This window comes from Solanum tuberosum, unplaced genomic scaffold, assembly GCF_000226075.1.
Source record: "Solanum tuberosum cultivar DM 1-3 516 R44 unplaced genomic scaffold, SolTub_3.0 scf00289, whole genome shotgun sequence".
Lineage (NCBI taxonomy): Eukaryota > Viridiplantae > Streptophyta > Magnoliopsida > Solanales > Solanaceae > Solanum > Solanum tuberosum.
The window spans coordinates 403,216-425,728 of NW_006239225.1; the positions used below are offsets into that span (position 1 = coordinate 403,216).

Consider the following 22,513-nt stretch of genomic DNA (forward strand, 5'->3'; position numbering starts at 1 on the left):
TTCGAAGAAAATTTGAAACCCACTTGCAAAATCTCCAAATTTAGTCTCAAAACCTTCAAGTCTACTTAGAAACTTCATAGAAAACTGTTCTAGACTAAAATGGATTAAAATTCGATACTAAATTAATGTTCAAAAACTAATTTCTAGTCGCCAAAAATAAGACACGAAGGACCACTCGACGAAGTAAGTCGGGCTTGTTAAAGATCGAGATAAGATCAGTTAGATATAATTATTAGTTACTAGTGATAATCTTAGATATAGAGTCCATGTTAAAGTATAACTCTATCTCTAGATAGTTGTCTTGTATTAGGAGTATTACTCTCTATGCTCTGCACGACTTGTAAGTGTATAAATACACTATGATGTACTCTGTATTTCATTATCAGCAAATACAAAAGCATTACGCTATACATTAGCCTTAGATTTCTCAGGGCTAACCGAACCACTCGGCAAGCCACCCTTTGACCTCTTCCATCGCCTTTTTTGCCTTAGCATTCAGCATCCTCGAGGTCTGTAACTTTGGGCGATCTATCTTTGCTTTTTAGAAGCCAAATGGCATCAGCCTCCAACACACTCTCAACCTCCTCACTTCACCATCTCATTGCTTCAGTCTCAATTAAACTCAAGCCCTCAAATTACCTGATATGGAGGACTCAAATGTTGCAGCTTATCCAAGTCATGAGACTAACATATCTCATTCGGGATGAACCAAAAACAATTATCACTGAAGAAGACACTTCTAGCAGTGACAAAAACAGTGGCAAAACCAGTGATAAAGGCAGTGAAAATGATGATAGGGAGGAGAAGGACGTGTTGCTGAGAATTTGGATCTCTGGTACACTATCAGAGGAAACCATGTACCTCATTGTAGGCTACAATACTGCAAAAGAGATGTGGGAAACCTTGAAGGAAACTTACCTTCAAGCTACCAAGGACAAAGAATTCCAATTGAAGCAACAACTTCAAACTATCAGGCTTGGAAACAAGTCTACAGATGAATTCTTGAAAGAATTCAAGGGCATATGTGATGGTTTAGCAGCCATACACAAGCCAGTAGATGAGGATAGCAAGGTGATAAATTTTGCCAGAGGACTAGGTCCTAAGTATAAAACCTTCAGGACTGTCATGCTTGGCAAACCACCTTATCCAACTTTGAACCAACTGATCAATGCATTGAGAGGCTTTGATCTCAGGGAAGATGATGGAGAAGAATCACAACATGTTAACCATAACACAGCCTTCACTGCTCAACAGGTAAATCAAAACAGGTCCAACAACTATAGGGGTAGAGGAAACTCCTATTCAAAGAGAGGAAATATGAACTACAACTCAAGAGGCAGGGGTTTTAGACCATCTGGACAAAGCACACATCAAGCTGCTCAAGGACAAGGCACTGAAAATCCCTCCAGGGAGAAGGAAGAAGTTGTTGCTTGTCAAATTTGTGGTAGGAACAACCACACCGCACTCAAATGCTTCTACAGGTGGGATTTCTCATACCAAGCATCAGAGGACTTGCCCCGAGCCTTAGCATCTGTTAATCTGAATGATCCTAACATTGGAGATAATGCAGTCTATGTGGACTCAGGAGCAAGTACTCACATGACAAATTCTTCAGGTAAGCTATCTAATCTAAAACCTTATAAAGGTACCGATAAGATTGTAGTAGGAAATGGAAGTGAACTTAATATCACTCACATAGGCAGTGGAAGTATATCTGGTTTAAAACTAAATAAGGTCCTTGTTGTTCCTGAACTTAAGAAGAAACTCTTGTCAGTAAGTAAGCTAACTAAGGATAATTACTGTACAATTGAGTTTGACGAATCAACTTTTGATGTAAAGGACAAGGTAACAGGGAAGCAGCTGGCCAAGGGATCTAGAAGGGGAGGTATCTATGCCTTGGAAGACAACAATCTGCTAGCATTGGCAACAACACAGACAAGAAGGAGTAGTTTAAGTTCTAGATTTAGTTCTAGTGATGTTTGGCATGCCAGACTTGGGCACCCAAACTCTAAATTTTTAGAAGTTTTAGACAAAAATAAGTGTATCAATATCACTTGTTGGAATAAAAATCCTACTGTTTGTGTTAGTTGTCAAATGGGAAAAGGTTGTAAATTGCCTTTTAATTTGAGAAATAAAACTGAGAAAGAACCATTGCTGAAAATACATTGTGATTTGTGGGGTCCTGCACCAGTTGAGTCTTCACAACACATGAAATTCTATGCATTGTTTTTGGATGATCATAGTAGATACACTTGGCTATATCCATTGAGAAGGAAATCAGATTTCTTTGAAGTGTTTGTTAAGTTCCAAAAAATGGTTGAAAAACAGTTTACTAAAAGCATTAAGGTATTCCAATGTGATGGAGGTGGTGAGTTCTCTAGCTCAAAGTTCATTAACCACTTGGAAAATTGTGGTATTGTTAGGCATATATCCTGTCCAAATACACCTGAGCAGAATGGTATTGCTGAAAGGAAACATAGGCATGTAGTAGAGACTGGTTTAACATTGTTGTTTCACGCTAAACTGCCTTTATTTATGTGGACGGAAGCCTTCCTTACAGCTGTGTTTCTTATAAACAGGCTACCATCTTCAGTACTTAAGGACACACCTTTCCATAAGCTCCATGGAACACATCCTGATTACAATAGCTTAAAGGTGTTTGGGTGCAGGTGTTTTCCCTACATCAAAGGAAGCAACAAGTTTTCACCAAAGACATATCCATGTGTGTTCATTGGATACAGTAGCCTTCACAAAGGATACAGATGCTATTATCCATCCACAAAAAGGGTATTTATATCAAGACATGTTGTCTTTGATGAACTAACTCTTCCTTATGTGCAGGGAAACAACAATGAAAGTGATTCTGCAGGTTCCATTCATCTCGCCACATTCTCTGAATTTTTCTCAGAATCAAAGACCACAATTGATGACGTGCCAAGGCAAGAGTCTGACTCATCTGAGCATCTTCCTGCTGATATATTGCTAGATGAACTAGCACCTGAAGAACCTCAACAATATACCGAGGAATTGTCACCATCTACATCTCCCGCATCACTTGAGAACTCACCTAATGATTCTCCTAATGAGGCACAAGATGCTGCAATGATGCAAACACAACTATATGAGGATGAGCAGCAGCCCCAAGAATTCAGCATTGTAGATCGAAGGGGACTTCAATTTGAGGATGATCTATCTAAACTCTTTACTGATCAATTCCAACCTCAATTACAGGCTCCATCTCAACCATCGACATCAGAACATGTCATGATAACCAGGTCAAAAGCTAAAAACTTATCTCATAGTTCATTATTTGCAACTAGGAAAAGCACTGCACTTAGTGAACCTACGTCCCTTAAAGAAGCACTTAGCATTCCACACTGGGTAGCAGCTATGAATGAGGAGTTGCAAGCACTGCATGAAAATGAGACCTGGATTCTGGTTCCCAGAACTACTAAGATGAATGTAGTAGGATCCAAATGGGTGTTTAAGACCAAAATGAAGTCAGATGGTTCAATTGAAAGACATAAGGCGAGATTAGTTGCAAAGGGCTACTCACAGCATGAAGGAGTAGATTTTGAAGAAACCTTTAGCCCTGTTGTGAAAGCAACTACTATAAGAGTTGTTCTATCTCTTGCAGTCACACAACATTGGTTTATTAGACAACTTGATGTTAAAAATGCATTCCTCCATGGATATCTTGCAGAAGAAGTGTACATGAGTCAACCACCAGGATTTGTTGATCCAAACTATCCGAGCCATGTCTGCCAGTTGAAAAAGGCACTGTATGGTCTCAAACAGGCTCCTAGAGCCTGGTTTGAAAGGTTTAGCTTGTATCTGCTCCACATTGGCTTCAAGTGCAGCAGAGCTGATTCATCTCTGTTCAATCTTCATAGTCCAGCAGGAACAATACTACTGTTGTTATATGTAGATGACATAATTGTGACAGGCAACAACTCAAAGCAAATGGATGAAGTTGTGAAGAAATTGAGCATTGAATTTTCCATGAAGGACCTTGGACAACTAAGTTTCTTCCTAGGTGTTGAAGTTACCTATTTTCCAGATGGAATTCACTTGTCTCAAAGCAAATATGCTACTGATTTGCTCAAGAAAGTGGACATGGAAGATGCAAAGGAAGTGCCTACTCCCTTAGTACAGAAGCATGGCTTACAGGAAGCTATTGGAACTCCAGTTGATTCCTCAGTATATAGGAGCATTGTAGGAAGCTTACAATACTTGACACTAACCAGTCCAGATATAACTCACGATATCAGTATATAGGAGCATTGTAGGAAGCTAACAATACTTGACACTAACCAGACCAGATATAACTCACGCTGTGAACCTTGCAAGTTAGTTCATGCAGAATCCAAATTTTGTGCACTGTAAAGAGAATACTCAGATATGTAAAGGGAACTATTACTCATGGTTTGTGTATTACTTCTCAGTCCTCGCTCAGGTTGTATGGTTTCTCGGATGCTGACTGGGCAGGATGTGCAACAACAAGAAGATCCACCACTGGTTACATCATATATCTTGGTGCAAATTGTGTGTCCTGGTCCTCTCGAAAACAGAACACAGTTGCAAGGTCAAGTGCAGAAGCTGAGTATAGAGCCTTAGCTGCTACAGCTGCTGAGCTCACATGGCTGACTTACATTCTGCAAGATATTGGAATATATATTAAGTCTGCTCCTACACTGTTTTGTGACAATATGAGTGCACTGTACATGACCACAAATCCAGTATTACATGCTAGAACCAAACATGTAGAATTGGATTATCATTTTGTTAGAGAAAAAGTAGCTCAAGGGCAGTTAATCACTCAATTTGTTCGATCCAGGGATCAACTAGCGGACATTCACACGAAGGCACTGGCAAAGGACCAATTCCTGTTCTTCAGAGACAAGCTAAGAGTAGTAAACTCACCTCCAATTAGCTTGAGGGGAAGTGTTAAAGATCGAGATAAGATCAGTTAGATATAATTATTAGTTACTAGTGATAATCTTAGATATAGAGTCCATGTTAAAGTATAACTCTATCTCTAGATAGTTGTCTTGTATTAGGAGTATTACTCTCTATGCTCTGCACGACTTGTAAGTGTATAAATACACTATGATGTACTCTGTATTTCATTATCAGCAAATACAAAAGCATTACGCTATACATTAGCCTTAGATTTCTCAGGGCTAACCGAACCACTCGGCAAGCCACCCTTTGACCTCTTCCATCGCCTTTTTTGCCTTAGCATTCAGCATCCTCGAGGTCTGTAACTTTGGGCGATCTATCTTTGCTTTGCGGAACGACTCGGCGATTCGCCGATTGCTCCTTTTCGTTACCGACTTGGTTTCTTCCTTCAGGGCTTTGGCACACTGGAACTTTAGGCGGTCAGATGAGCCACTCGGCGACACGCCAAGTGCAATTGGCGATCTTCAGGCTCGCCCTTCTTCATTTCCTCAGCTTGTTTTGTTCTTTTTTTCCTATTAGTGTCCTTGCTTTGCTCCTCAATCCATATACCTGAAAATCAAGGCATTAAAATCAGTTTATAGCACAAATTAGGCATTTGAGGACACTAAATCTATCAAAACGCAGCCCTAAATGAGTCCAAATCTGGGACTCATCAATGGTCATTGGAAAGCAGTTAAACGAGTTCTCCGGTATCTCAAAGAAACTGCAAGTTCAGGACTTCGCATGCGGACTGGGTTGGTGATCCAAATGACAGAATTTCTACTTCAGGTCACATTTTTTTCTTTGGACCAAATCCAGTCAGTTGGTTGTCCAAAAAGCAACTTGTTGTGGCTCGCTCATCCACCGAGGCCGAGTACAAATCAGTCGACGATGCACTTGCAGAGCTTACTTGAGTGCGAAACTTACTTCATGAATTATATGTCACCAATCTGAAGACGCCAACCATCTACTATGACAATGTTGGAGTTACTTATGTATCTCACAACCCAGTGTTTCATACTCGTATGAAACATGTTGCTGTCGATTTTGCATATGTCTGTGACCAGGTTCAAGCTAATCGAGTTCAAGTTTCTCATACTCATGCTTGTGATCAACTTGTTGATACCTTCACCAAGCCACTGCCTAAATCAGCCTTTACTAGATGTAGTTCCAAGTTAGGTATTGTTACACCATGCCTAACTTGAGGGGGTGTGTTAACGTATCTTAAGTTTCAACTTGCTTTTGACCAAGTCATAGGATAGTATTTTATTTATCTTATTTACTGCTTTATTATACATTGACTAAATCTCCTGATGTGGAGCATATCTAGGAGTAGTTGCCTACAGTAGTGGCCTACAGTTTAGCTTAAGTTAGTTGTAGTTTATGTATTTAAGATGGCTGACAAATTTCATTAAGATCATCTTTTGACCTCCTTCTCATCACAATATTTATAAGTTGGAGGATGTGTGTTGATTATAGAGCCTTGAATCAGATCATAGTTAAAGAGAAAATCTATATATCAGTCATTGAGTAGTTGCTTGATGAGTTAGGAGGCTCTAAAATTTATTTCGAGATGACTTGAAATTTGGATATCATCAAATCAAAATGACTGTTGGACATATTTCTAAAATAGCATTCAAGACTCACTCCGGACACTTTGAATACTCAGTTGTGCCCATTGGCTAATTTATGTCATTCCGGTTTTGAGAACCTAATGAACTAATAATTTTCAATAACATTTGTGAAAGCTTATCTTGGTGTTTATTAATGACATTTTAGTCTATAGTAAATCGAAGATCGTGTGCAACATTGAGAACTACTTTTGACATTCTAAAGCAAAACAAGTTATTAGCCAAAAGGACCAAGGTCACATTTGTTTTCATTAAGATTAAGACGTCTGAATTTGAATGCACATCTGAATGATTAAGATGTTGTCTGTAGGAATGATTAAGACGGTTTGTTTTTAAGAGTAAATATTATAATTTTAAAAAGTAGTAATTAAATATCACATTAATAAAATATTGAAAAATAACGACACTCTTTGATAAACATTAAGATATTTAAATTATAAATAAATATTTTAGATGCTTTATATGCCAGTCACCAAAAAGTTCAACATTTCTTAGCAAAGATGAACATTTTTTCTTTTTATAAACGGTGGTGTCTGCACCAACTCACAAGCACCTCCACTATTTTACCAGACAAATGCTCTACCTTCCACCAAGACTTGGAAAGAGGGAAGAGTCTGGTTCAAAAGGTGAACCTTTTAGTCTATAAACTGTAGGATAGTCTCCTGTTACTTTCAGCATAAATCAAAAGATTCAGAACTACAACTACCTTCTGATCTCTAGACTAGTCTCTTGTTCCTCCTTTTGTTGCTGTAAAAAAAGAAGACAAAAAAAGTATCTTCTCCTGATAGCAATGATACAAGATGTGACTGAAATATTCACAACATGAACTTATTGTTCAATTGCAAACAACATCAGAGTAGAAGCCTATTGTCCTACGCTTGCAGTCTTGGACGTCTAGCAATTCCACGTCAAAAACTTCAAACTGTTTTGAGCTAAAAAATGTTGAAGGCCCAACCTGTGAGACATGGACGACATTGCAAAAATATCAAGATGCAGTTCTACTTATGCATCTGCCAGACACAATAGAGTACTAATTTACATCCTAGTTTCAAGAAATACACTTCATAAGTGTGGCTCTAAATGTGATTTTCAAGGTGTTGACAACCTATATTTTGGTCAAGCCAGAAGGAAGTTGCAATGGTTGCCTCAATGTGACTTTTGCCTAAATGTAATTTAACGTTTTACTAAACATTTCTTGATCTATGTACACAATATCCTAACTTTGAAAAAAATCGTGCAAAAAACAATGCGTTCAGTTAACACCATTACTTTTTGGATGGAAGAAAAATTATGTGCTACACATTAATAATTATGTGCATTAAGAGCTCAAGCCACACCTCACCTATTCATCTATCATGGAAGGAATAAACCATGATCCACAACCATTAATATGCATATTGATTTATGTTTTCCTAATATTACAGAATTAAAAAATGTAAGTTTCCCCTTCTTTTTGTATTTGTTATCTAGAATGTAATTTTATATTTAATTATTTGGATAAGTTAACACTCAACAAACAAATAAAAGGTTCCATTTTCATTTGTAAACCTTTTTATGCTATGGAAAATTGTATAACCATAAGTTGGGCAGGAAAAAAACAGTAATGACATGATTTAGAATTGAAGTTTTTTAATAGCTCAACTGATTTAAAAGGGTTTCAATTGCTTAATGATCACTTACTTCTATGTACTAATGTGAAGTGTAACCTTTATCAATCCAAATAACAAAAATAATACTCCCTCCGTCCATGTTTGACTTGACACCCTCCTTAAGAAGCAATAAATAAAATGATAGTTTTACTTAAGGGGAAATTTTGACCTCCCCCACCCACCCTACAAATACAATTACATGTAGGACAAATTATTTCTCAAAACTAATGTGCAATAGAATCTTGTTAAACTACTTGAATAAAACAGTATCAGTACACCTAGGTCCAAGTAGGTGTTTTGAGTTCAAAATTACTCCAACATATAGGAACTTATCTTTGAGGTGGCGGAACGTATATATATTCTCTCTCATTTTGAACCTTGCAAGGGGTACTCCAACTTAAGCCAAACTGTCTAAATAGGTGAGGAAGACGAAAGAAATTACTAAAGCGAGTAAACGGGGTATTATTGGACGAAGAGTTCCTTGTCTTCTGTCGGTTAGCAGAATCAGAAATAGATTCTTATCAAATAAATGATATCAGAAGAATGCAACAGGCTACATAGCAATTTAGATGCTTATTTTATTCCATAACAACTTTAGCTGACACTAATTATAAAAGAATCCAACTGAAGAGGAGATTTATGGACACTTACCGGAGGTCCTAGTTCTGGAGGTATGATTATCCTCCTTTTGCCCCCAGGTCTCATGTCTCTAATTCCTTCCTCAAAACCTGCAATCATACTTTTCTGCTTATTACAAAATTTTCTCTGAGAGGTAAAGATGTTACAAGATTGTGTGTTAGCTTAGATCACCTGGGACCAATGCTTTAGTGCCCATCCGAATCTTTGCAGGAGAACCTTGAATGTATGTGCTGTCAATACGACGTCCAGACTCGTTATAACCAATATAGTGGAAAGTCACCTGCCAATGGTTAAAGAAATTTGGGTATGAATGCAGCAATGCAAATAATCAGCGAAAAGTAATCTGTTTATCATTTTTTAATGCAATTAAACCTTGCTTTCTCTTTAATTTGTAATCTGATGTCCTTTTTTCAAAGGAAAAATAAAGTGAAATACAAAAGGATCATCGCTAAGTCGAGGTGCCAAGTTGTACTAAGCCCAACAGAGCTTCGTAATGATATAACCAGCCTAGTCAGCTCTTTTGCATTCATACATATGTCAGAATAACTACATAACACTTAAAACAGTCCCCTTTCTCTGACGGAAAATAGATTTCACAATGATTGTCCTTAGTCAACTTCATAGAACTCAGGTGTGAAAGATCAAAGTGACATACCAAGCTTTCAGTTTAGCAATGACTACGTAAGGAGCCCAGGTAGTTAATATTGAATTATATCGAGTAAGTGACATTTTGTTTTGGTACTCAAAAATCCATAAAGAAACAACTAACAATTATCACCCATCACTGAAGTATGTCTAACATAAGTCTACATTGGACAGAGGAAAACCACTATCGGAAGAGTAAGATATGTTAATACACACATCCAAGGATCATCTTAATTACAAACCAAAATGGTAAAAGACTACAGTACTAGATGCAATGACCTGTGCTGCGACAGTTTCTACAAGATCAAATGAAACTTATGAATGCAATAACATACAAACAAAACAATTACATAATAAAGCATATAAAAAATGATCAAAAAAGGAAATGCATTTTTTTACCATGAATGTACCATATTGGTTCCAAGTCTCCGGTAGAGAAATGAATGTAACATGAAAGACGAACAGTATACTATTTTCCCAATAGAATATATATATTCAAAATAAATGACAATTTAATAAAAGTAAATCACGTTTTTCAGGAACAAAGAATGAAAGAAAACCTGTTGACCATCCTTTGGGCAATCACCTTCACCAACAGAAAAATCCCGCAATATAAGACCTGAATCACGCTTTTCATAGTTGTCAGGCGTTACTACTTTAACTGTAAAACCTGAAAAAGGATTTGAAGAGTCACTATCACATTATAAAGTATCGTGGTATCAAAAGAAGGAAATGGATGTCTAACTACTGATGTCTTAAATTTGGGTACTACACATGGTCTTTCCCACCCACACAGTCCCTCATGGGTAAACAAACCTTCTCTGATGAAACTGGGAAACTCTTCAGGGGCATTATTTTCTCTCTGGATCCGTTTGTTCTGTTCTAGTAAGCGTCTTTCATCATACGGGTTTTTGCTCTTTGTTTTCCCAAAAGCTGGAAAAGCGGGAGATATGCCGGATGTAATCAGAAAAAACAGGAGAGATCTGCGCTTCATATTGTCCTCATAATGCAATACATTTACTTTCTGTTCCCTAACCCTGAAAATATTCTGTATTTCAGCTACAAAAGATTGACATTGTGGTTAAAAGTTAGGTTACCTTTTATCTTGTAATGTGGCAGGTAAGCAACACTGGAATGTTGACTTCTGTCTGGGAAAAGATTGAGTTGTATGACAAGCTGATAAAGTATCTAAATTGATAATAAAACAAGTAGTTTAATAAAGGGATTTATGCATGACAAACCATAAAGATTACCTATCAAAGGCTGGCAAATGTAGCTTAAAGGACCCTATATTGTATTCTAATGGCAAAAAATACATGGAAACAACAACAACATACCCAATGAAATCCCACAAATGGGGTCCGGGGAGGGTAGAGCGTACATACGCATACCTTATCGCTACCTCGTGAAAATAGAGAGGTTGTTTTCGAAGGACCCTCAGCTCAAGTTCAATTCTTTGTCAATATCAAATATTGAAAACAGGAAGTAATACACACACCACTTGACATGGTTAAGAAGATGCTAAAAAATTGAGCTAGGAATACTGTTAATCCATTAGTATAAACAATAATTTCAACTTCCTAGAGAAAATTGTTCCCTAAGTTCACATATAAACCTATATGAGTTCACATTGCTAGTCCAAAGCCTAGATAAAAGGAGAATAGTTAGTTAAACAACACATATGAAACTACTTAATTATGATGAATCCTCCCAATATCGAATGCCTTGGCACATGCTCTCCAACAACACCAACATACCTAGTGTATTTCCACAAGTGGGGTCTGGGGAGGATACACAGCTTTACCCCTATCTTATGAAGGCAAAGAGGCACGTGCTTTCTGAGGATTTAAAAAACATTGGAATAAAATGTATCAAGTGGAGCCAATTCCTGTAGCTAAACCTGTAAGTGCAGCTAGAACTAAATGTTACTCCCTCATTCCTTAATTACTTGTCCACATTTCCTTCTTTAGTAGTCCCTAATTACATTAAGAAATGACACAATTAACTACTTTTAAGGTAGAACTTCTTGAAAATGTTAAGTTTATTAATTGATTCACTTCATAATTAATAGGGATAAAATGATAAACTCACTGTATCAATTATTGTTTTCTTAATAGGTGTGTCAATTCAAAAGCACACAAGTAATTACAAACAGAGAGAATAGTAATTTGGAGACAATTCTTGGGGGGATAATATAGCATTTAATTAAGGTGAAAGGGAGATCAAACAAGAAAAAGGCATTCACATTGTTCATCATAGCACAGCTATCAATGAGGAGAAACACAAAGAAGATAAACAATTCGAATAATTTCTGAAGCAAAAGTAATGTAAAAGTGTCAAAAGCGAAGAGAGGAATTACATGGAGAAGAAATGTTGGACAGATTGAGAAGCATGACTTTGTCCTTTCTATGGAAAAGATTGAAGCTTTCAGAGCATTAACAGTCACTCAATTGCAATGGAAAAATGGCAGCTCTGTCGTTTATTTGGGGAAAAACAAACAAATGTTAATACAGAGCAACTTTATCTTCCCTTCACTTTGGAATTTGTATACACAACTACTAGATATTGACAATAAAACCCCTAACATATCTTCATATTAACATTCTGCTTCCATATTTCATTTTTCTTTCCTTCTGCCTCCTGTTTGGTTGAAATATGTAAATCTATGTCTATCCATAAAGCATAAATATCTCCTAAAACCATGTCAGAAATTCTATCGATAGATATAGTTACACTTAACTAGAGTTCTATTATCCCTAAATTATTTTATAATAAAATAAATATGTCATAAATGAGTATTTCGTAATACGAGTGTGTGAACAATGAAAAAGGAAATATTTTTTTAATTGATTATTCACAATTAGTTAGTACATATAATTATTGACATTAAAACAATAAAACTTATATATATTTTATTTTTTTCTTTGTAAAATATGTATTTTCCTCCTTATTTAATTTTTTTTACTCTTTTCCTTTTTATTAACTTTATCTCTTCACTTTTAATTATTTTTTAAAAATTAAGTATATTTTATTTTAAAATAATAGTAATATTTTTTTTAAAGTGTCCTTAGATTTAACTTTTCTCTTTTAAACGTATTTTGATATTTATCCTAAATTAACTTATTTTAAGTTCAAGACATTTGGGATTAAAGTTGAAATTAAATCAAAAGGAAAGACAAAGAAAATAAAAGAATAAAAATCAATTAAAAAGGAGAAAAAAAAACAATGAATGAAGTTAAAGAAAAACTAAATACAAGGTAAAAAAAATTAAAAATTATGTATATCAACTTAGTTTAGATAGAAGATAAAGAAAATAAAAAGATTTAAAAAAAAATAGAAAAAAAGATTTATACATGTGTCCGCGCATATTATATATGCAGCCAAATTTACTTGATTGAAGGTCTCACACTAGTACAAAAGGTACATGAAAATATTTTAAAAATTGAGTTCTGGAAAAGGGGTATTTAAGCTAGAAACTCATTATACAAAACTTATTCCTTTATTTTATATATCAAGTTATTTATTGAAAAATTAAACCTTACATTCGTCATTTTTTACTTCTTTCTTTGTTTAGCAACTGACTGCGATTAATATCCACTAATTTTAGAAACTTACATATTTCTATTTAAATTTATTTTATATTTCAAACAAATTATTAAAAATATTATACTATATTCAGTATTATCTTATTAGGTGCAGACCTCATACGTTTCCTTCCATATCCATAACGTTTCCCTCCAAAGACGGGTAACCAGAAAATCAACTCTGCCGTTATAAACCATATGCTAACTTCCTTTCTTAAATTTTATTATGGCATGTAATAAATTTTGAAGGATTTTACTTATATAATTTTTTATCATATTAATTTTATTGTTAACCTATTATGACTGGTTAATTATTTTTTATAGTATTATTTTACCACAATATAAATATTAATTGATATTTCCTCTATTCTAGATTATCTGAATTTGTGAAACAATGCACACATATTAAGGAAAAAAACATTCTGAACATAATTTAAATTATAATTTCCATTATAAGCAGTAGTGTAATTTTTCTCCTAGAAAATATAAAACTTCATTTAAAATTATGATTTTATTTTCAAATATCCATCTCGAACTCTGAATAATTCAATTATTTTGAATATTGAATCTTTTTTAGAAAACTTCACCGAGAAAGTATATAATTTTATATCTAAATTAAGAAATGAATAATTAATATTAAGGGTAATCTGATTTTACAAAATAATGAGTGTTTTCTAAAATTGATTGTATGTGCAGGGGCTCATAGACAAGAGAGTTTTCTGTTGAGAGAAAAGGAAAGGTATAGAAAGAAGAGAGAGAAAGTCACAAAAATTGTTAGAGAGAGAAAGCCACCCACTCTATATGCCCTTTGAACAATTAGATTTCACCCAACAACCAAGAACCTTTCTTCACCCCATCAAATTTCTCTTCTTTTTTTCTTTTTGGAATTCTTGTTTCTTGATTTTATTGTTTTAGTCCATACATCAATTTTCTTCCCTTTTGGGGGATTGAGTTTCTTGTTTCTTGTTCTTGTTATTAAATTAAATATGGCTTGGAAAAGATACATGCTTCAATCCAATTCTTTTTGGGTTTTATCTTGCTGTTGTAATATGTGCAATTTTTGTCCAGTTTAGTTTTTTGCTGCATTTGATTTCAGTTTTGGTGAGTAAACTGGTGTCTGAATTGAATTTATTTTTCTGGGTTTCTAATTTCTTCTGTTCATGCGCTTTTTAATTACTTAATTCATTTTTTCAGGTTTCTGGGTCTTTCTATTCATACTGTATAGGAATAAAGATTGGACCTTTTTATTAAGTTTGGATCCAAATTATTTTTGAGGGTTTTGTTTAGTGCAAAATAGAAAAATGTATATTGAAGAACTGAAGGAGGAGGAGGGGGAAGTAGTAAACATGGAGGAGAAGTTTTGTGATGATACTTGTGAAGGTCCATTGGCTGTTTCAGATACGAAAAGGGCTTTGGTTGGAGCAGGGGCTCGTGCTCTTTTTTATCCTACATTGCTGTATAATGTTGTGAGAAACAAGATTCAGACCGACTTTCGATGGTGGGATAGGGTTGATGAGGTATCATTTGTACCTATCTGTATTCATCTTGCTTACTATTACAAATTATTGTTGTTGTTTATGTATATATTGATTTTAAGTTCTAATTTCATATTGCATTGTATAATAATAGTTGGTCAATGTCATTTTTCCTAACATCTCCTGTGTTGGTAATTAAACTTCTTCAATTTATAATAGAAGTAAATGTTATTGACTTTAAGTTGTGACACATAGTTTGACTAGTCCAAGTAAGCCAGGATCAAGTTCTTAGTATTGCTCTTTCATTTGTTATCTTTCTTTGTCATTTTAAACAGTAAACCCCATATGCAATACCCATTGCCCCCGTCAAGGAGACAACGGTAGCTTTTTCCACTTTGCTCCCTTGGTGACTTGAATCCAACCTCTTGGCTGGCGTCGAGGAGATTATCCCTCCCTTATCATTTGTTTCATCTGTGCTTTGCTCTCTTGATAGTAACTTCAATCGAGAGCTACAATTGGAGCTGCACTCTTTTAACTTGATAAACTATTGTCCATGTTACTTGTTCAAATATTCCATTAATAATATTACTTGGGAAGGCCTAAAGGAAAATCAAGTTATAGATGTGAATGTTCTCAAAAGTTCTTTAACCTTTACTGCCTCAAACTCACCTTCTACATTAGGGCGTGATTTGTTACTCACTTTTATATAGAGTTTATGCTTCTAATATTTCGACCACATATTTATGGGATGTTTAGTTATCCTTTTAATTTCCCATTAGGTGTTCATAAATCAGTTTGTAGATTGTTAGGCTCTAAAACTAGTAGCTTGGCTCAAAATTTATCACGAGTAAGTACAAAATTATGAGATGCAACTGCTGTAATAAGAGAAACTTCAGTGGTTGTCAGAGAGATCCATTATAGGATATGCTATCTTAGTATTAAGTTGCAATGCATATGGTTGGATTGTTTTCTCTAACGTCCTCTCATTGCTATGGTGCTTAACATGGAAAATTAGTGCTGAGTATTTAATATAAGAGGTTTTCTAAGAAGTTGATACCTTTTCTATGTCACCGTTGTAGAAATGCAGTGTTGGAGGTCCAGATGTGCAACTGTAACAGTTGTTGACATTAATTTATAATGCTCATTTTTCACAGATTCTCTAATACTTTTAGCTGCTTTGGTTTTGGTGAATTTGATTAATTCTGTACCTATTCTCCTCTACCCTTCTTCTGTCAATTTAGAGTTGTAAATTATGTGTTCGCTGTGTATTCTCTTATTTTGTGCGGGAGGTGATTGCATATCATCATCCTGTTTACTCCCCTTGTCCTTGGCTTTCTCGGGAAAGGTTGTGATATTTGAAGAAGCCGTTTCCTAAGTTTTTACATTTCAAGATTAAAATGACTGGGTGTTCAAGAAGTATAAAATTTAGGATTCTTTTACCTGACAGTGGCACCAATTTGTGTGATATGGCCAGATTGTACTTAATCTTACCACGGACATGACTTTAGATAAGAGGGTGTGGAGGTCAGGATAAGGGTAGAAGGTTAGAAGCTAATCGAACGTTGTCTTAGTATTAGCCTATTCATGTAGTCTCTGGCTTGGTGGCAGCCTAGAGCACCGTGTTTGTCATAGTATTAGCCTATTAATGCAATCTTGGGCTTTTGGTATCTATTATCATGTGCTGTTTACTAGGTTTAGGTAATCACACCTTCTTGTTGATGTTACGGTTCCTTACATAAATGTTCCCCCTTGCTTTCCTATCAGTTGTCATGTATTTCTCCATTGTCGTTTTTTCTTTCCATTACTACTATGATTTGCTTTACTTGAGCAGAGGGTATTTCAGAAACAACCTCTCAACGAGGTAGAGGTAATGTCGACGTACACTCTACCATCCCCAGACCCTACTACGTGGGATTTCATGGGGTATGTTGTTGTTGGGCCAAATTGTACTGAATGAAAAAGGAACTTAGTGGATACAAAAGAGTTACACAAGTATTTTGAATTGGGTGTAAAGCAAATGCGAGGAGAAGAAAATTAGTATCCTTTTAGGAAAGAGTTTTAATAGCCTGTCCCTCTTATTTTGCCACTGTCCTTTCACTTCCATTCCTTTTCGTTATCCAATTTCTCTCCCCTCCCAATTCTTGATCCAAATATTTGCAGTTCTTGTAGACTTGTCAGCACTTCTGGTTTATTGATTCGAGCTGCTTTCAACAAAATTTTCATTTATATACAGCTACCATGTGAATTCGAGCTGTTGTTAATATTTGTTCATGCACTACCATATTGTGGGTTTTAGAGTTTTCTCAGTTCGTTCTTTTCTTATCTGTCGTTTTATCAGAGCAGATCATATCTCTGAAGTATTGTCTCTCAAAAGTAAAATGCATATATTGAATCATACATTGGGGTCTAACCATTTATCTTTTCTTTCACTTTTTGTTTTCAGTTGATTGAGGTGTTGTTTGTTTTTATTGATTAATTTTCTATTTTTCAGTTCATACTGTTAGGAGCTGTTCCATTTCCTGCTGATGTCCCTCGCTTGAAGGCTCTAGGTGTTGCTGGAGTGGTTACGTTGAATGAATCATATGAGACTTTGGTCTCAACGTCATTATATCTTGTACTGTCTAAGCCCACTTTCTTATTATCACCATCTTTTTAGTCATTACATTTCATTATGTATTAAAATTGCTTGTTAAGAAGCGATTGTTATTTACTATGCTAGGTCAGTAACAGGATTGAAAGAAGATGACTGGATTGTTATATGTCTATATACATATTTTGAGTGAAACTCTTAATTAAAGCATGTAGTATGTGAAGGAATGAATTACAACTAGAGAAAACATACTTGGTCCCATATGTTTGTGCCTAATGTTATGTAAGTAGTGCACATTAGCGAGAGGTTCCAACGTTTCCTATCATTCTTAAAAGGTGGTGATTTGCAACAATTTTTCATTCCATTGATGCCCCCTCTTCTTTTTTTTTTTTTGTAGGATCATGGCATCAATCACTTGGTGATTCCTACCAGAGACTATCTTTTTGCACCATCAGATGGAGATATTGACCGAGCTATAGAATTCATCCACAGTAAGTATTTTTCACCCAGCTCTTAAGTAAGTAATGATGGTAAGAATCTTTTCCCAGTTTTCATATATCATGGTTTCAAGTATATATCTTACATTGCCGGACTTTGCAGTTTCATTGCATTATCTCTGATTGCCCGTTCATACTTTTAATGCTTGTGGCTTTGAAGGTAATGCATCTTGTGGTAAGACAACATACGTACACTGCAAGGCTGGCCGTGGGCGTAGTACAACCATTGTCCTTTGCTACCTGGTGGGCACCACACCTAAGACTGTTCAATTATAATCTGCTTTGGCTATTTTGTGTTCTAATAATGCCTCTTGAGCAGGTCAAACACAAGGACATGACACCTGAGGATGCTTATGATTACGTCAGATCCATCAGACCAAGGGTGTTGTTGGCCCCCTCTCAGTGGCAGGTATGCTCTTACCTAGGATACCTGTTCTGCATTGAGGTTTAATTGTTCTTGTTGTTTTTGTTCCAAGTGCAATGCACTTATATTCTTGCTCAATTCTGTGCATCTGAGTTAGAATATGTCAGCCGGTCCCTCACGACTTTAAATTTGTGTGCTTGTGTTTTTATGATATGTATATATTACTGCCCTCGGGCTATAGTTCAATGACAAAAGCAATAGTACAACTCACGCCATCATGAGTTGAATCCTGGCTGGTGAACCAAAACTGGAATTGAAAGTGGAGAAGGGGTAGATGAGAGGGCGTTTAATCCACCATTTTATGGAAGCTGGAACCAATGGATTTCTTGGTTATCAAAAAGAAGAAGAATATATTACTGTATTTAAAATGCTTTCCTTGATAGCTTAGAATTCCCTGTCCTTTCTATTCTTATTTTTCTGAAGTTAAAAACGTCATACATATGCAGGCTGTTCAAGAATACTACGCAAGAGTAAAAAATACTGATAGTGATGTTTGTGGAGATGATAATTCATCGAAAATGCTTGACTTTCCAGCTCAAAAAGAAGTTGCTGTCTTTGATGATGGCTCAGTAGTTCTAGTCTCTGAATGTGACCTTGATGGATATGATGAAAGTGTTGAGTCAGATCTAACACGTAACGAAGTGTTAGTGGATTTAAAGCTTGCATGTAGAGGAGTTCAAGTTGCTCGCCAGGCAGCAATTTCTCGGCTTTCATACCTCTGGATTCGCTATCATTCAACGAAGAAGCTGGGAAGTATTGGCGTTGACATCCATGTTTATTGAGATGCCATATATGTCCTAGGCTGTTGTCTGTTGTCCTTTTTGATGGTGGTAATATTAGATGTTTCCTCCCTTTTTAACCCCTTTTTCGTGTCTTCTGAGGAGCTACATCAAAATTGTTGGAAATGTAACTTTCACGTTGGTGAGAAGAGAAGGATTCAACAAGTGTGCGTAGTTTAATAATATGGAAGTGTCGCGAAAGGGCATAACTGTAATCAGTTGAGTTGTCTTTGTAAGGAAACGTGTGAGGCATGTATTTACTGAATTTTGATGTGTCTAATGCAATATCTTTTAATTTGACCACACACAGTCACACACTATATCTATATTTGGTTTTGTAAACCATAAAAAAATGTTAGTATTATTTTAGTTAATATGACATCAAAATTTGAAAACTAAAACACATGAGATGAATGAACAGTAGATACTTCATTTAATTTCAAGCTTTGACAATCTGATTAAATTTCAATCAACTCAAACAGAATGAAAACACATCCCACAAAGACAAAGCATTTAATTAAAAACACATTTAATTCTTGTGATCCTCCAATCCTTGTAGTGTGACATCATTTTCATGATCTACCTTGAGAAATGGCACCCTACTAACAGAAGCTGATTTAGGCAAAACAATATCATTAGCTGAGGTCTGATGATCATCTGATTTATACTTGTACCAACAAGCCCAATAAATATAATTTATAAAGTTGAGGCAACTTAGAATAGCCAAAAACCAATAGAAAAGTTGCAAATTATTCTGATCCAAATCTTGTCCATCCAACCATCCTTTTTTACTTGAAGAAACTCTTTTAGTAACTGAGTTGATAATGTCAACAAACGCGCTGCTCAAAAAGTATCCAAACGATAGTGAAATCCATGTAAATGAAGTAGAAAGTGACCTCATTCCAATAGGTGCTTCTTTGTAGAAAAACTCAAGCATTCCAACTAATGTAAACATGTCAGCAATACCAAATATTGCATATTGGAAAGATAGCCAAAACACATGTATAGGTTGCAATGGATTTTTCAATGATTGATTCTTCCTTTTTATCTCAACCAATGCAGCTATACCCATAGATATGATGGATAGGACTAATCCAACGCCTACACGTTGTAGTTGTGTGATTCCAGAGGGATGATTTGTGATCTTACGAGCAAATGGGACGAATAATAAATCATAAATAGGTATGAGAATACACATGAAGAGTAATGGAATGACTGGTACTGATGGTGCTGGTACTTCAAAGGAACCAAAATGACGATTCATTCGATAACCTTGTTGGACTGAGAATGTTTGAAGCTGTGCTAAACATGTGTTCATTATAATGGTGCTGCCTATTATAGGCAACATTCTTGTTACTATTTTCACTTCTTCCACTTTACTCACTGTGCAAACTCTCCATTCTGTTATTTCAACACTTTTTGGAACAACTGCAGCTTTGTCTAAACACCTGCATCCATGCACAAGAGATTTTCAGTTTCACACATAATAGACGTGTAAAACGTCATTTTCTTCTATTCAAATTATATATATAGGCCTTAATTAATTAGTGAAGATATAATTATTACATTACCTGAATTGATTAGTATGAGCAATTTTTGGGTCTGATGAATCTGAGTCTTTCTCATACAATTGTTGAGGGTTATCTGGTAATTGCAGCTTTCGGTTTCTGATCGCCGCAACGATAACCTATATAATTATTATTATTATTATAATAAATCGTTAATTAATTGACATTATACATAAACATATCTTTTAATTTGGCTTTAATTGACATTTATATCCTTTAATTTTAGATGTGTCTAAGTAGATACATAAAATTGAACAAGTAGCACTTGCGGGAATTGAATTATGTCATTGCATTCACTGTCGCTAAACATTTATATCGAGTGATGGTTATAAATACTCATATTTATTATTATCGCTAAATCCTTTATATGTTGTAGTATATGTAGACAACTTGGCAATCCGTGTGAGACCCCACATAGAAAACATGTACTCCTTTTGTCCCAATTTATGTGACTTACTTTCCTTTTTAGTCAGTCAGTCATAAAAAGAATGACACATTTTTATATTAATTAACAATTTAACTATAAAATGTCTATTTTACTTTTAATGAAATGATTTACAGTCACACAAATTTATATCAATCATTTTGGACCACAAATTTTAAAAGTCTTCTTTTCTTTCTTAAACTCCGTGCCGAGTCAAACTACCTCACATAAAATGGAACGGAGGGAGTATCTAGTACTGCTTGTTCAACTTTATATAATTTTGTGTACACTCAAAATTTAAAGGGCATAGATATGAGCGGATAACCAAATTAAAGGACATGTTTATTAAAGTGTAAGATGAATAAAATAAAAAAGAAAGATACCTGGAGTATCCTTGTAAGTGGTGGGGTTTGAGCAGGAAGTTGAAGTTGATAGAATGGCTTTCCAAAGACAAAAATAATGAAACCAAGAAAAGTAGTAGCAAAACTAATGAGGAAACCCATCCACCAACCTTTATTAGTGCTAATCCAAACAATAATTGTTACACCAATAGCTGAACCTGACACTGAGCTTAACAATAGCCAGTTGAAGTATTTTCCAACTGCTCCTTTTGAATTATTCTCATCAAATTGATCTGCACCCAATGCTGGTAAAGCTCCCCTAACACCACCAGTACCCAATGCTAACAAACACACTGATACATAGAACAATACTGCTATTCCACCTTCTAATGAATTTGCCTTTGGTTGCAAAAATGAGTAACGAGCTTGAATCGTCATCAATGCCCATGCCTAATTAATGTATGTAACCATTAATAACTCATCCATAATTCTACATCAATTGATCAGTAAATAAATTAAACTTACGAGTATTTCAGCAGTTCCAAAAATGATAATGGTGTTGAATCTGTTGAGGTAAGTATCAGAAATGAAACCACCAATTATAGAGAGCAAATATGTTGAGCCTAACAAGTTGGTGACCGTGTTGGCTGAACCACTCAGGTCGAAATGCATCTTGAATGACAAGTATAGTACCATGCTCACCATGTTTGCTACAAATCCAATGTTGTCTAATCCCACAAAACCTACAAATTAAAATCAAATTGAATTTCAACTTTATGGGTTTTGAATTTTTACAGTGCAACACATCAAGTATATGTTTCTTGTTGGGTGTGCTGATGGCGGAACTTGCATTTTTGGGAAGAAAGTGATACCTTTTGCTATTGGTATACATTTAATGAATTTATTACTTAATACAAATACATTACCATAGATGAAGGAAGAAGCTCTAAATCCACCTTTTCCTTTCATTTTGCAATTCCTTACAGAATTGTACTCTAACTTTGTACCTTCCTCCTGACAAAACACAAAACAAAGAACCAACAAAAAAAAAAAAATTAATTTTTTGTTTTGAGGGGGGGGGGGGGGGGGGGGGGGGGGGGGGGGGGGGGGGGGGGGGGGGGGGGGGGGGGGGGGGGGGGGGGGGGGGGGGGGGGGGGGGGGGGGGGGGGGGGGGGGGGGGGGGGGGGGGGGGGGGGGGGGGGGGGGGGGGGGGGGGGGGGGGGGGGGGGGGGGGGGGGGGGGGGGGGGGGGGGGGGGGGGGGGGGGGGGGGGGGGGGGGGGGGGGGGGGGGGGGGGGGGGGGGGGGGGGGGGGGGGGGGGGGGGGG

General features: G+C 36.0%; 4 protein-coding genes across 5 annotated transcripts in view; 2 read left to right on the forward strand and 2 right to left on the reverse strand.

The window, feature by feature from the left end:
• Positions 1-552: 552 nt before the first annotated feature.
• On the forward strand, positions 553-1,925 carry LOC107063075 (uncharacterized). Its single transcript, XM_015314484.1, has 2 exons — positions 553-1,615; positions 1,840-1,925. Exons 1-2 carry the CDS (start codon positions 553-555, stop codon positions 1,875-1,877), a joined length of 1,101 nt encoding a protein of 366 aa, XP_015169970.1. The 3' UTR covers positions 1,878-1,925.
• Positions 1,926-7,029: 5,104 nt separating this feature from the next.
• LOC102592506 (peptidyl-prolyl cis-trans isomerase FKBP20-2, chloroplastic) lies at positions 7,030-12,074 on the reverse strand. 2 transcript variants are annotated; one of them, XM_006359531.2, is made up of 7 exons: positions 11,865-12,065; positions 10,603-10,693; positions 10,322-10,542; positions 10,066-10,175; positions 9,032-9,140; positions 8,873-8,949; positions 7,030-7,527 (listed from the first exon to the last, which is right to left on the reverse strand). In XM_006359531.2, exons 1-7 carry the CDS (start codon positions 11,896-11,898, stop codon positions 7,408-7,410), a joined length of 762 nt encoding a protein of 253 aa, XP_006359593.1. In that variant the 5' UTR covers positions 11,899-12,065; the 3' UTR covers positions 7,030-7,407. The 2 variants fall into 2 exon arrangements, with proteins under 2 accessions (XP_006359593.1, XP_015169975.1); XM_015314489.1 differs by lacking the exon at positions 10,603-10,693 and having other exon boundaries at positions 10,322-10,564; positions 11,865-12,074.
• Positions 12,075-13,810: 1,736 nt separating this feature from the next.
• On the forward strand, positions 13,811-19,159 carry LOC102592846 (putative dual specificity protein phosphatase DSP8). The gene is made up of 7 exons (XM_006359532.2): positions 13,811-14,190; positions 14,284-14,606; positions 17,056-17,178; positions 17,552-17,645; positions 17,812-17,894; positions 17,971-18,060; positions 18,522-19,159. The coding sequence occupies exons 2-7, from the start codon at positions 14,391-14,393 to the stop codon at positions 18,855-18,857; spliced, it is 942 nt and encodes a 313-aa protein (XP_006359594.1). The 5' UTR covers positions 13,811-14,190; positions 14,284-14,390; the 3' UTR covers positions 18,858-19,159.
• Positions 19,160-19,264: 105 nt separating this feature from the next.
• LOC102593189 (protein NRT1/ PTR FAMILY 4.5-like) overlaps positions 19,265-22,513 on the reverse strand; it is a 3,723-nt gene continuing 474 nt past the window's right edge. The window contains exons 2-6 of the mRNA XM_006359533.2: positions 22,114-22,201; positions 21,713-21,930; positions 21,230-21,637; positions 20,426-20,541; positions 19,265-20,302 (exon numbers count right to left, since the gene is read on the reverse strand). Coding sequence (XP_006359595.1) covers positions 19,384-20,302; positions 20,426-20,541; positions 21,230-21,637; positions 21,713-21,930; positions 22,114-22,201 — 1,749 coding nt within the window. The 3' untranslated portion in view covers positions 19,265-19,383. The remainder of the gene's footprint in view (positions 20,303-20,425; positions 20,542-21,229; positions 21,638-21,712; positions 21,931-22,113; positions 22,202-22,513) is intronic.

Bases quoted from the DNA above. Each gene is read 5' to 3' on its own strand.
- LOC107063075 (XM_015314484.1), top strand. From the start codon at position 553: ATGGCATCAGCCTCCAACACACTCTCAACCTCCTCACTTCACCATCTC. The intron at 1,616-1,839 runs GTAAGCTATCTA...TTTGATGTAAAG, and splicing joins TCACATGACAAATTCTTCAG to GACAAGGTAACAGGGAAGCA.
- LOC102592506 (XM_006359531.2), bottom strand. From the start codon at position 11,898: ATGCTTCTCAATCTGTCCAACATTTCTTCTCCAT. The intron at 9,141-10,065 runs GTTTTCTTTCAT...AACCATTGGCAG, and splicing joins GCCCAAAGGATGGTCAACAG to GTGACTTTCCACTATATTGG. The intron at 7,528-8,872 runs GTAAGTGTCCAT...CATGTCTCACAG, and splicing joins CTCCAGAACTAGGACCTCCG to GTTGGGCCTTCAACATTTTT.
- LOC102592846 (XM_006359532.2), top strand. From the start codon at position 14,391: ATGTATATTGAAGAACTGAAGGAGGAGGAGGGGGAAGTAGTAAACATG. The intron at 14,607-17,055 runs GTATCATTTGTA...TCTATTTTTCAG, and splicing joins GGTGGGATAGGGTTGATGAG to TTCATACTGTTAGGAGCTGT. The intron at 17,646-17,811 runs GTAAGTATTTTT...GTGGCTTTGAAG, and splicing joins AGCTATAGAATTCATCCACA to GTAATGCATCTTGTGGTAAG.